This window comes from Panthera leo, chromosome D1, assembly GCF_018350215.1.
Source record: "Panthera leo isolate Ple1 chromosome D1, P.leo_Ple1_pat1.1, whole genome shotgun sequence".
Classification (NCBI taxonomy): Eukaryota; Metazoa; Chordata; class Mammalia; order Carnivora; family Felidae; genus Panthera; species Panthera leo.
The window spans coordinates 13,172,536-13,185,746 of NC_056688.1; the positions used below are offsets into that span (position 1 = coordinate 13,172,536).

Here is a 13,211-nt window from a genome sequence, read left to right on the forward strand (position 1 = left end):
CAACACAGGGACGTGGGTGGGGGTGGTGGGTGAAGGGGGGGAGGGACCGTCCGGCTGGCCGGCCGCCGCTGCATCCCGCACACCTGCACAGATCGCTGAGTCAGCGCTGCCGTAGCACCTGGAGCACCCGGCCCACCTGTCCGCTGCGCGGGGAGAAGAGAACAAGGGCAGGGAGGGTGAGCGGAGGAGAGAGAGCGAGAGAGAGCGAGAGAGCGAGCAGTTCCGAGCCGGGGCGGCTGCATTTCCCAGCACCTACTGCCCGCGTTCGTTCTTTCGCGTCGCTGCGCCCGACCCTGGGGAGGAAGCCGGCCCGCGCCCGCCCCGGGCGTCGGTAAGAAGTCCAGAATGAGATGAAGGGATCACTTGGTAACATTAATTTTTTTTTATTAAGAAGACAGATATTTTATAGTACTTCTTTTTTTTTCTTTTTTTTTGTAAAAATGGTATACATGAACCAATACAAAATGCGAATGGGAACATATGGATATGAAATTTCTTACACCATAACATTGTTCATGTACACCTCGAAAACAGAACTGGCCTAAAGGGAAAAATAATACGTCGGGGTGACTAAAGAACAAGCTTATTTGGCATCAATGATACATCCTTCATTATTTTATATTCCTTTAAAAAACACAGAAAACAAGTTTGTTCTTTCTTCACTCTAAAAAAAGTGATCAACCTGTACAAAGTAATACTCAACAATACATTTCAAACAGTGCACTGTATACTTAAGAAAAAATACATAAACCAATATACAACTAAAATCCATAATTTCCTGTTTTTGCTTTATTATTATTATTATTTTTTATTTTTTTTCCAATGCGTGGGGCCTACACTTTGCAATCTACCTGAGACGGAAAAACACCAATCAGAACACATGAACCTGAGACATGTCAACATCGTAAAAGCCAGAAAGTTACATCAGGAACACTGCACTACCATACACTTTTCAAAACAAAGATGGAAGTTCCCAAAAATGAGATGCCAATTTGGTGAGCAATGGTAGTTGTTTTCTTTTTCTCCCCCCCCCAAAAAGAACAACTGAAAAAAACCTTTTAACGACATGCTAAATGGTTCTCACCCTTTGATGTGGTTATACTATGGTCAGAATGGGCACTAAAGGGCTCGGGATAGAGCTGCAAGTTATAAAATTCATCGAAAAAGGGATGTTCGTTGTGGCTTTTTGTCTTGGTTAAGTGCCTAGGGATGGGGGTGGGGTGGGGAGGGAAACAAAATGCTGCTCAATATGGATTTTCTTTTACATACCGGTCCGTTCCCAAAAGGCCCCCATATTGCAATGGTTCTATCAAAGGTTAAAACAAAGACAAGAAAAATCAACACACTTGCAAATAACAAAGAGTTGATACTTTTTTTCCCCCTTAAATAAATCAGCGTTAAGTTTTTCCACATAATGTAACAATAGTAAAAATGCACCTTGCAAAATCTAAAATTACTCACTGAAAATGTTATATAATATATATTTATATATATATAGATCTCTTTTTTTGATGCCATCTTTCCATAGGGACTGTATTCTGGAGTCTGGAGCCTTACCAACACATATGGTAAGAGTTTAGTTTTCGTCCTTTGGGACTACTTCTAGATTTCCTAGACGTTTCAGTGAAAATCCCCACATTTCTTTAAAAAAAAGGTAAATGGTAACTTGACTCCTCTACCTTTTCCCAAGGCTCCCCATCTAAGATATGTTCAAGGTAACTTATTTTAGTAGCTATGCACTATGGCTGCCATCATGCGAAGATCAGTAATTTTTTGGCAGATGGTTCTTAAGGCTGAGGAAAGAGGCCAAGGCTAGTGTATGAAAGGTAAAAAGATAAAAACACTCACATTTGAGTTTTGATTAAGTAACTGAAAATCCCTACATGCTGTTTTTCCACCTCTGCTCTGACCTTTCGAGAACTAGATCGACAGCAGACCAGTGTGAGAATAATACCGGCCCTTCTTCTGTACCTCCTGCCTTTGTCAAGCCAAATCTGAAGGAATGAAAGTTTCACACGGATTTGAGTTGGAAATCCCAGCATGACAAATATCTGTAATATACAGTACATGCAGGCCACATCCTACTGTCTTCCTAACTAAACACAAAGGAAAAACAAAACAAAAACCAAAACCAAAAAAAAAAAACCAAAAAAACCCCCGAAAAACCAAACCCTGTCCCATCCAGTCATTCACACACCACGCGGACTTGCTTTTTTCCTACAAATTAGTGAGAAGTATGGCCGATTGGGAAAGGTGGATGGAATCGTTTGAAACAGAAATAACCAGAGCAGGACTATCGTTCCCCCCCCCTCCCGACTTCCCCTCCTGTGGCAACTCAAATTTGTCCACTTATATAAAAGGAACAGACCTCACCTGCCAGGTCTGTTTAGGGCGTTGAAAAAGGAGGAGCCCCTTCCGCCCCAAACCTTTCCGGACAGTGCGGGGTCTCTATGCTGAGCCGTCTACAGACACAGAATTAAAGACAGATTCGATCTCATTGTGACACGCCTCACTTTGCAGGTAACCCTGTACAGTAATGTAGTTCCACAGCAAACAGAACATTTTCTGAATCACAGTCTACGTTTCTAGTCTTCACTGCTCTACGTATTTGAAACATGGGTAGCAGCAAAGAGTCCTCGTTGTTTGTTCACCCAAATCTTTACGACAACAGAGTAAGAATGCATTATGGACACACTAAATTCTGAACTATGAAATCTAAACTGTGCTGGTTCTCCTTTCATGAAACTGAATCTTGAACAGAAAGCAGTTACTTCAAAAAATAGACAAAAAAGGAAAGGAAAAACAACAACAAAATACGGGGGAAAAAGATTCTAAGGAATCCCAGCAGGCAAATTCCAAAATGGGAGATTTTGGGGAAAAAAAAAAAAATCCCAAAAGTTTTGGGCAAAATAAATGTGCACAAAGGAAAAAAACAAAAAGAAAGAAACAGCAGGAAAAAAAATTTAAAAAGAGGAACGCAACGAACAAACGAAAAAACAAGGCACAGAATTTTCTGCAATCTACCCAAACTAAATCCAAGCATCCAAGTTTGACTTGGTAGGAAGAAATGAAAATTTTAAAAAACCAACCAACCAACCAAAAAAAAAAAAAAAAAAAAAAAAAAAAAGAGGTGTCAAACAGCAGAGTGTACTTTCAAAGAACATTTTTTTTTTTTTACACAGCAAATCCCAAGCCTTCCCAGTCTCGCACCTTTCCACCCATTCATAAAAAAACACACGAATTTCTCGCAAGTTCCAATATCACTGTCTCTTTATCATCTAAATAGGGCCAGTTGGACACCTCATTGAAACAAAAAGGCTGATCTAGATGAAGTACTCTTTCTTTTCTTCGGAGTTGTTCTGTCCTCCTTCTGCATTGATTATAGCTGTGTCTGCGTCTGCTGCGTCATCGGCTCCTTTGGCTTCATGAGTGAAGTATGTACCTGAAAGATGAAGGGGTAAAGCACCGTGACTGTCTGATGGCCTCTGTGTAAAGTGGTACAGAGATGGCAACTTGCTTTATGGCCATCATCAGCCGAAGTGGTGTGCAGGCAGCAGAGGGGAAAAAACAATTGGAAGAAGAGAGCGAGGTGGATGAGACAAATGGGGATCCGGGGGTTCCAAAGGCACCACTCCAACTGAACCGCTGCGATATAATTCAGCAAATGAGACATTAGAGCAGTGATTATGACCAGAGAATGTCAGCAGAAGAAGACGTGAGTGGGAGCTAGAAATGCAGAGAGCTGGAGAGCCGCTGACTAGCATAAACAGTGAAGGCCAGGACCAATGACCGGCAATGTGCGCGCACATGGTTAAGGACCAAAGCAAGGAAGAGCAATTAGCCAATTAATGAATTAGGGCCCTGACGATGTTCTACTGTCGTCTCAAATCGTTTGTTTGAGCTCCCGTCTCCTGGCTGCGCGAGTCACCGCTGCCTGTCCGTCAGGGAGGCCGCGCCGGGGCGTGTACGGGCACGTCTGACCGTCTCCTGCCCGCCCCCCTTCGGAGTGAGGGGTCCAGATCGCCAAATCACTTGATACGACAACAGGCGTGAGCAAGGCTCGGGGTCTGTCTCAGGGGACGCGTGATTCTCGCTCGTGGTGCGAGTGTAGCCTGGACCCGGATTCATGGATTCGCTAATTGGCAAGGCCACGTTGCAATGAGAACACACAGAACGTTCCAAAGCTGGAGACGCTCTCATCGGCAAGTCCCAGCCCTTTACGGGAAAGTTGATGGAGAAAGACAAGGCCTGCACCTCGGTATGACGTCTGGGGAGAGTTTACGCTGCCCACCTAAACCACACAGCCCCTCCTCCCGTCATATATCCTCCAAGATTCTTAAAGGGGGAAAAAAAAAAAGGCTGATAACGTTTGTTGTGTTTTCAGGTTTTCCTGAGTGACAAGTGTGAGCAGGCAGGTGGCCAGATGTTCCCTGCCTGCATCCCTCCTCCCTCCGCACAGGACACCCTTTGGCCCCTCGTTCTCCACAGCTGCCGAGGAGACTTGGCCCCGCTCTCTGGCCTTACCCTCCTGGCTCTACCCCGCTCAACACCAAGAGGCTGGGCGTTCTCAGCCCAGCAGGCCGCCTCTGGGGCACGGGCAGAAGTACGCACAGCGCTGGGGGGCCCCAAACGGTTTATGCTGCAGACAGGCATTGTGGGTTCTGAAGGTGGTTTCCAGTACCTTGGACATCCACTGCTGTGCTCAAGGAATCCTCCCCAAACCCCAGTCCTGTGCTCACTATGCAAGTGCCTGGAGTTGATGCTCTAGGGCGGCCCCACACGCTCACAGCACAGCGCTCGAGAAAAACACCGGAGGAAGACAAGGGCCGACAGAGAAAGGGCAGAATAAATTACCAGGCGCGGGGGAGAGGGCTAGAGCAGCATGGGGCACAGAGGAGGAGCGTTGGAAAAGATGATTGCCCATCCAGGCTGCACAGTTGATACGTCTGATGATTAATGGCAATTTAAATCAATTGCACCGATGATTTAAAAAATACATATTTATGTGGCTTTTAAGGCACATCCAACCAAGGCAGGATTCTAGCCGCTGTGACCAGCTTACCCCAAGTTTGGGGCCAGGGGGACCAGAGCCCTGTCCAGCTGCTGCCCAGAAAGCAGACGGTTACGGGCACGTTCTTGGCGCGCTTGTCGTTTGGGGGTTCACACCACACCTGGCCCACCGGCCCCTATTTTTACAATTTTTGCTCTATCCCCAATTACGGACTGCAGAATAACAAATCTAGAAAGCTTTTAGAGAAAATCGAAATCAAGACGTGCCACTCATCAACTCTCAGAGTCCTAATCAGCAGCTGCTAAGATTTCTGTTTTTCTTTTCTGTTCTTTTTTTTTTTTTTTTTTCCTTTTTTCCTCTCTCCCAGTTTCAGGACCTGAACAGCCTATGCGGCCACGTGACCCAAACTGCCTAGCAAGGAAAACCTTGCCGAGTCCCCAGACGCAGGGGCTGTGGTGACGGGAGGCCTCCTGCCTGCCAAAGCACCTTGCTTACCTTTATGTCTGGCAAAGTAGCGCCCCAGAATGATGAGCAAGCACAGCATGGCGAACACCACCACGGCCACGACCCCGCCGATCACGGCATGATCCACCGCTCTGATGGCGCCTTCTTCACCCGCTCGAGAATCTGTCGGGATCAGAAAAGGAACAGGGATGTAGCGCTCATCGCAAGACACCAGCAGCCCTGGCCGCACTGCCTCCAGGTCAGAGGTCACCTTCCCTTACACTGGCGGAGGCAGAGAGACCGTCCAGATGGATCAAGTCACACCAAGGGAACAGACTGACCTGTCCAGTGCCGAACCGATCTGTGCTCCCCACAGGGCGAGTTCACTGTAGGCAGCAGAGAAGTGCTAGTGCGTGTGGAACCACGCTTAGGGGCCAGGCACAGAAGAAACAGTCTGCGTCTAGTCCTGGCCTGGTCTCAGCGCTCGCCCTCTCTGTGTCCGGCTGCGGGTCCTAGTAAGGAGGCGACCTAACTACTTAAGGGTTCTCGGAATGGCACCTTCGGGCGGCAACAGGAGCTGCGGAGGGGAGGCTAAGGCAGCTTTCTGCAGGTGCCCAGCGACTTATTCCCTGCTGGGCACAGGCACAGGCAACCCAGCTCTCAAGCCACAGCTGCCTGGAGATAAAACAAGGCTTAGAAGACTAAAGACAAGTGACATGCTTGCTACATTTAGGATGTATGAGGGAGTAAGCCTCAATCTAAAACCTAAAAACCTATCTCAAAACAAGACAGCCGGGAATAATTGTCCATTGCCACAGACGGGTTTTATTTTATTTATTTAACACTTCACGGTGCAATTAATTTTCCTTTATAAGCATCACTCCCTCAGGATGTCTTCTTGCGACTGAGCAACGACATGTTTGGCCGGGGAACAACTCCAAAATGAACCCAGAATGAGCTATGGCGATGCGGAATGGATGTATGGCAGTGTAAACAATTTTAATTTAGGAATGTGGCTACATCACCCCTTGCTGAAACCCTAATGGCACCCGAGATTTATAAATGTAGTAAAAAACAATTATTCTCCTGTTGATTAATACATTAACATTTTGGAGTGGAAGCTAAACCATTGTCTTTTTTTTTATTGAGTCGAGTACGACACCTCCATTAAAATGATTTACTGGCTGTACCTTACAATTTAAGCACAGCAGCAACAGAAACGGTAAAAATCTTTTAACTTTACATGATTTGTGAAGTCATATGTGAAGGATTTACCATTTAAATCTTTCAGTACAAGAAGCACATGGCCTATAAATCTGTCCCCCTTGCAGTTGCTGGACGCCCGAGAGAAATGCATTTCACCAGGAAGACGGAGAGTGCAAATTCAAGTCAATTTTTAAGAAAGATTTATCTCTGTCTCTCTCCAAAGAACAGAGCAAATCTCTGAAGCCTCCACCTCTAATAATATTTGAAGTTTATCGATCAAGTGTACAGATCCGTGACAGCTAAAGGTAATGGTGCTCTTTTGAGCCGAAACCTGATACAACGCTTTCAGCAGGAGGGCATGATTTACACTTTCTATCGATATTTCCAATTCTGCTGTGAGATTAAGTACTGAAGGATGTGGGGGAAAGAACTCGTGACTGAGGGTTCCACGAGAAATGCTTTAATTAAAAGAGTTTAAATTAAGAAAAAAATGAAGCATTTAAAGCGTTTCATTAAGTTACCTTTCGAAGGACTACCAAAAACCCCAAAAACCCCAGCCCAAACAGAAATGCCGAATCAGAGGCGGCAGCGGCCGGTCGCCCAGGACGACGGGATGATGGGAGTTTAATTGGAGAAGGGAGATGGGTTGGAGGCAGAGTGCACTGCAGCCAATTAGCCCGCTCCGTGATGTGCGAGCCCCTCCAGCAACCTGTCTAATAAGCTCGACTTGAAACGTGGTGGAGAGGAATCGCCCTCCTCGGCCCCAAGTGTTACCTACTGTGGATGCAACAGCCTCTGTGTCTTGAAAATCATTTCAACGAGGCAGAACTTGGCCACGGAAACTTTTTCTTTTCCTTTAGAGACAACAGAGCTTGTCGAAGGGGAGCGCTCCCCTCCCCGGGGGGGCCCCTCCAACACAGGGTACCTACTGGGGGATATAGTGCTTCACACCCTGGAGACTCTCTCGCCCACCTGCACAGATTCGGAGTCGCTGATGGGAAGACCAGAGTTGGGAGCTGTGTTTTCCTTAGGGAGCTGTCAAAATAGGGGATCTTGTGGGAGTGAAAATGAACTAACCTCCCATTGCCATGAGCTTCAGACCTACTGAAAAATAGAGTCTTTCAACTCATTCCACAGGTCTTAGAATTGGATGGGGAAAACAAAGTGATACTAGCCATTGAGGAGAGGGGAAAGTTAGGGGTAAGAGGTGAAGAGAGGCTGAGAGCAGAGAGAAGCCGTCCCATTTAGGGGAAGGCACTCTCACGTCCACTGTTAACAGGCTGTCTCCTCCGTCCCTGGCACGGGAACATTCTAGAAGCCAGAGAGACAGAGAGAGAATCTCTGCGATAAAGAAAAACAGAAAACCTCACGGGGAGGTATCTGCGGGATTAACTTCTTTCGCCAAAACTATTCATTTGGCCTTTGCTGCCCAGGAACTTAGAGCTAAATGTGCTGAGGGCTGCTTTTTTCTTCCCCCTGCACTTTGCCCACATTCAGTACCTGGGTTCTAGCGATCTTGCCCACCCTCAAGGACATACATATTTTACAGATACTTATTTATAAGGGTAATCTCTCCAGCTATCTCCTGATACTCACTTGATAAGGAAGTTTACTACCACCAGTTAATCACCAAGACATTTTTCCTGCCTTCAATTACTGCAGACGGACACAGAAGGTAACTGATGTTTAATTTACAGGGAACACTGAGGTGTGTGAGCCCCTCACGGCCTCCTTCCACCCCGCCCCACCCCGGGTTCACCGGCACCTGCCACGGCTTGGCGTCCTCCGTGAAGAGCGGAGCCCTTTCCTGCCTCCGTGCACTCCCACCTTCCGTTGCCCTGCGTGGGGTGGGCGGGGTTTTCATAGTGCTGTCGATTGGCTCGAGGTGGTGGGGGAGCAGGGTGAAGGCTGGTTACCTTCTACCAGGGCAGGACTGCCTGCACCTGTGTGCCCGTGCCTCGCTCAAGGCCGGGAGCAAGGGCACGAGTTGTTACACAAAGAGGCAGGGGGCAAACGGAGGGAGTAGGGGGGGGAGGGGTGGTGGGGAGGAACGACTGGCGTGGGCAGGGAGCATCAACCACCACAAGGATCACAGCTCTAACAAAGTCCGTCAGCCGCCCAGCCTTTCCTGTCCTGCTCCTGAAGGAACAGCTCTGCCTATGCCTGAGAAATGACTTCTCAGTGGAACACTTGGGAGAGTATCTGTCACCATCATCCAAAGATCCTGCTCCTCTTGGGGTGCAGATCTTTTCACTCTGGTTCTATGAGCTTTCCTGGGGTGGGGGGGGGTGCATCTCCAGATTTTCGGTTCCTTTTCTGAATCGGGCAGAGAAGGAAATCAAAGAACGAGACTCCACGGACGCCTCCAGCTCCTACACTGAAAAGGAAACGTGAGTGTGGAAAGCACTTATAAACACGCCTGGTACTCGGGCGAATGGACAGGTCTTGGGTTTAGAAGGTAACGTTTCCTTGTTAAGAAACGAAGCAACAGGTGTTACTAAGAGCGCTCATATTTCCGGGACTAAGCTTTGTCCCCATCATCCTGGAGGAGGAGCCATGTTCCTACTCGTGTATGCTCCTGGTGTCAAGGTTATTCCAGCCCTGAACCGAGTGTGTTCAGGGGAAGAATGTCGCCCCAATCCTTTCACGTGTGAGGCCAAGTAACTTTGGCCTAGTCGTCCCATAGCTCTGGATTTTAGGTATGCCCTGTCAACGCAGGGAAGAGAAGAGGTTTTGCGGGCCCTCTCCTTCCGGCCTGTACTCTCCCCTCCTGCAGGCCCGTCTATGGCTCTAAGCGTGACACAAGAGTCTCTTTAAGGACAGATCTGTCATGAGCTGTTTAGTATTCGTGAGTTGGCTTTTCTTTTGGCAAAAAGCTGGGACGACTTGGCTCCAGGTGAGAGTTTACAAGCTGCCTGCGGAATGTTAAGTCGGCCACTACTGCTTGGGTCACAGCGTAGGCCACCCTGGGCTCGCATTAGCATCTTAGAAACCGTGAGGACAAAAACATTTCAAAGAAACTCCCAAGAGTGATGCCCCAAGAGCTCGGATTTCTTTACCTTGGACCAGGTGGCCTGGCCCGCTCCATTCCTCATGGGCAACATAAAGGCAGTGCTCTAAAGGCGGTGGTCTGCCGAGAAAAGTGATTGCCAGCGAGGAATTTCAGTCCCCCCACCCCCCGCGCTGCAGGGACTCCTTTTTCTCCACTTGCTTTCCTTCCTTAAATTATTTGCCAGAGCTGTCCTTAATGCAGCGCTCGGGAGTCACGCTGCCTGTGCTAAAACAGGGCCCTGCGACACATCTCGGTTTCTATGGCTACTTCGCCACCTGGCATGGGACGCCTCACAGAAGCTGCCAAGAGAATGCCTTCACCGTGGATCCGTGATAAGCCTAGAAGGCTCCGCTGCCAGGGGCGGGGATTCATGGACAGCCAGGGAATGGCCAGTATGTCCTAGACAAGCTCCTGGCAGACAGGGACTCTGGCAGAGGACGTCACTGAGCAGAATGCTCGCTGCAGCACCACTGCTCACCTTGCAGCCCGGGGCTGGTCTCCTTGCCAGAAAGGACACCCAGTCTCCTCCCTCTGACGAGCCGAAGTCTGATCCAGTTAACACGTAACACACAGTTAATACTACGGCAGGGGACCGCTACCCGGTGTTGGCGATCCCTTCACATTTCCTAACATCCCCGGCTCAGGCTGGCTGGCACATTTAAAACCTTGGGGAGTGTGGAATATGCCTCTTCAACGCACATTTTTATTCTTCCCCATACCTCACAGGCTACCTTAGGGCTCACCTTAAAAATTAACGTTTAAAACACGGAGGAGGTTCTGATGATACTGGTCTTCCTGCTTCTATTGGACAATTCCTATGTTGGACCTTCTCCCGTTTCCCCATCTAATGAATGACTGGGGGGAAAAGTTAGGATTCTTGACTTTTTACAACAGTTCTGTTACGTGGTTTAGTTTGAGACTTTTTTTCCTGGGCTGAGGTCTTCCCGGACAAGTCAGTTTAAGTAAAAACACTTGCAATCGTGTTCATAATGGAAACGTCGCCTCCAGCTTCCTGGGACCCTAGGGATTAGTCTACCTCAGAGGCCTCTTCGTGACCGTGATGTCATGTGCTCCTTCCTGCCAGGAAGACATTTTAAAAAAGCCTGATGGTGGCTTTTCCAAATCTGAGGCAAAACCAAAATCTGAGGTCACAGACAAAACCAAAGCAAAGCAAACCCAACCCTGGGGCCTTCTGAAAAAATGGAGCTGCTCATTCCCATCACCTACGGTAGCTCCCTTCGTGGCAACAAAAATAAGTGTGCATTTGAAAGAGCACAACTTTATTACTGAAGGGGAACAAACTGAATGGCACGCGCTGACAAAATGCCACATTATTTGCTAATCCTAATATGTTATTCTTCCTTAAGATTTGCTTTCCTCAGCACCAATTCAATTATAGATGCTACAAATCCTTCTGACATTTAATTCCCTCTTGTCAGAGAGTAGTAAATGTATACAGTACATGCACAGCTTTCCCATTAAGATGTTAATATATATTGGAGCACACTAGCCTCTATGCAACATAACCTTTCTTTTCTGTCTTCTTAGAAAGCAGAAGGGGAGGAATCAGCGTAAGGCAAGAAAACAGTGAAGATCCCATAGCGCATCCCAGGCAGCCGGCACTACCCTTCACCTGCATTTAATTCTAGCAATGGAACTGCAGCTGCACTAACATTTCAAAGGCACGGTGTGAAGCTACTTAAAGGAAAACTGTGGCCCGCGTCCTCCCCTGTCACCCAGAGCTCAGGATGCGTTCACTGAAATTAGAAGTACTGCTCCCAGGCTTTGGCTGTACATCGTCACTACCCAGTGATCGGGACTCAGGCTCTCCTAGGTTGTCATTGCCTAGACGATCCTCCAGGAACAGGCCCACACAGGAGACGCAGAAGAGTGAGGATCTCATCTCCTGCACAGCCCACTGGAGTGCGCTGGGCCCGCTGTTGGGTCTGGGGTACAAGTGGGGCTCTGTTACTTGTCTCCGTGATTTCAGGTGGGTCGATCAGGCCCTATGAGCCATCGAGCACAACCAGACACTTCACGGGGCTGTTCTGAGAGGCCAGTGTATTGCTGAATATGAAAGTGCCTCTCTGGGCCAGGGCCTGGCATATCATAGGTACTCAGCAAGTGTCTGTCAGATTTAAATCTGCTATATTGAAGCCCAAGGAGAGCGTTATCCCAGTTCTTTCAATATTACTGACTCAAGGCAAATACTTATCAAGGCTTTGGGGGAAGGGCTGTCCGCACACTCAGCACTGCTCTCAGATGGTAAGATGCCCCATAAACACTTGCTGAGTTGACCAAGCCCTCTTCCATTTTTGCAGAATGGCACACAGTGTGACTGATGGCCTAGCTGCCCTGTGTGGTTAAGGCTGAAGGCCACCTGGGCCAGGTCATGATTCAGGTGTACCATCGGAGTATGAGGATTTTAAATATTTGCTGTCAGCTAAATATGAGAACAAGTATTTTTTAGGTTGATTTTTCTCCCATCTCAAGTAACTTGATTTAGTTAATTTATCCAACGCTAGAAATGCCTTAATGAACAGGAGGGGATCCTCCCCAAACATCCAGTGTCCCCAGAGACCAAGAGGCACACTCATGAGTCCGCCCCGCTCACCTCATAATAAGCACTTAGAAGTATGAGTGCCTTTTCCATTTTAAGCAACAGGAAGGCACAGAAGATGAAACCAGAGTTTTCCTTAAAAGAGTATACATCTGATAAAGGGGACAGTCATAAACTATTTCAAAACATACATTTCCCACTAGAATCTCTCTCTGGAGAAAGATGCTTCTGTGGACCTCAGGCATTTGGGGGTGTGTGGAGGATGGATTAATGAATATGGTGAAGTCACCCCAAAGCAGTGTCCAACCTGTAGAACTGGAATTCACATTTTGTGTTGTAACCTGGTGACTGGCTAGTTTGGAGAAAATGTTCCTATTTGATGGCCTCCTTCCTCCCCATGAGGGAAACAGTAGCATGTTGGATTATGGGAAGATCAGCAATCTGATGACCTTCAAACCTACATTGTGGGAAAGCCATGGACAAGCTGCCACGGACCCAATACGATTGTTTTAGCCTCCTGCCTTGTATTAAACACAATTTTAAAAATAAGGAGCTCTATATGTTTTAACCTTTGTGACCCAAAACTTCCCTATGGCCTAGAGAACCATCTCGGTGGGAAATAGATCCCATAATTTTGGACACTCGATGCGACATCGGCACCGAAATCATCTGAGTTTAAGGACTTCTTTGAAGGAGAAAGAGCCTGACTGGATGCTGGAAGAGATCTTTCCAGGTCACTCGGCATGTGGTTCTACCCCTGATGGGCCACAGAGAGCCCGACTTTTCCCTCCTCGTTCCCTGGACCCTGGCATTAAACTGAAAGGGGTCCAAGAGGAAAAAGACTGTCATGAAGACATCGTAATAAGGGAAGGGTGGATTTCACAGGGGAAGGAGAGCTGCTCTAAAACTAAAGTCTCCCTTTCCTGCAGAGGTCAGAA

General features: G+C 47.7%; 1 protein-coding gene across 5 annotated transcripts in view; it reads right to left on the minus strand.

The window, feature by feature from the left end:
- Positions 1 to 542: 542 nt before the first annotated feature.
- CADM1 (cell adhesion molecule 1) overlaps positions 543 to 13,211 on the minus strand; it is a 329,962-nt gene continuing 317,293 nt past the window's right edge. For all 5 annotated transcript variants that reach the window (XM_042906897.1, XM_042906896.1, XM_042906895.1 and 2 more), the window contains 2 exons: positions 5,507 to 5,638; positions 543 to 3,442 (listed from right to left, as the gene is read on the minus strand). In XM_042906897.1, coding sequence (XP_042762831.1) covers positions 3,324 to 3,442; positions 5,507 to 5,638 — 251 coding nt within the window. In that variant the 3' untranslated portion in view covers positions 543 to 3,323. The remainder of the gene's footprint in view (positions 3,443 to 5,506; positions 5,639 to 13,211) is intronic.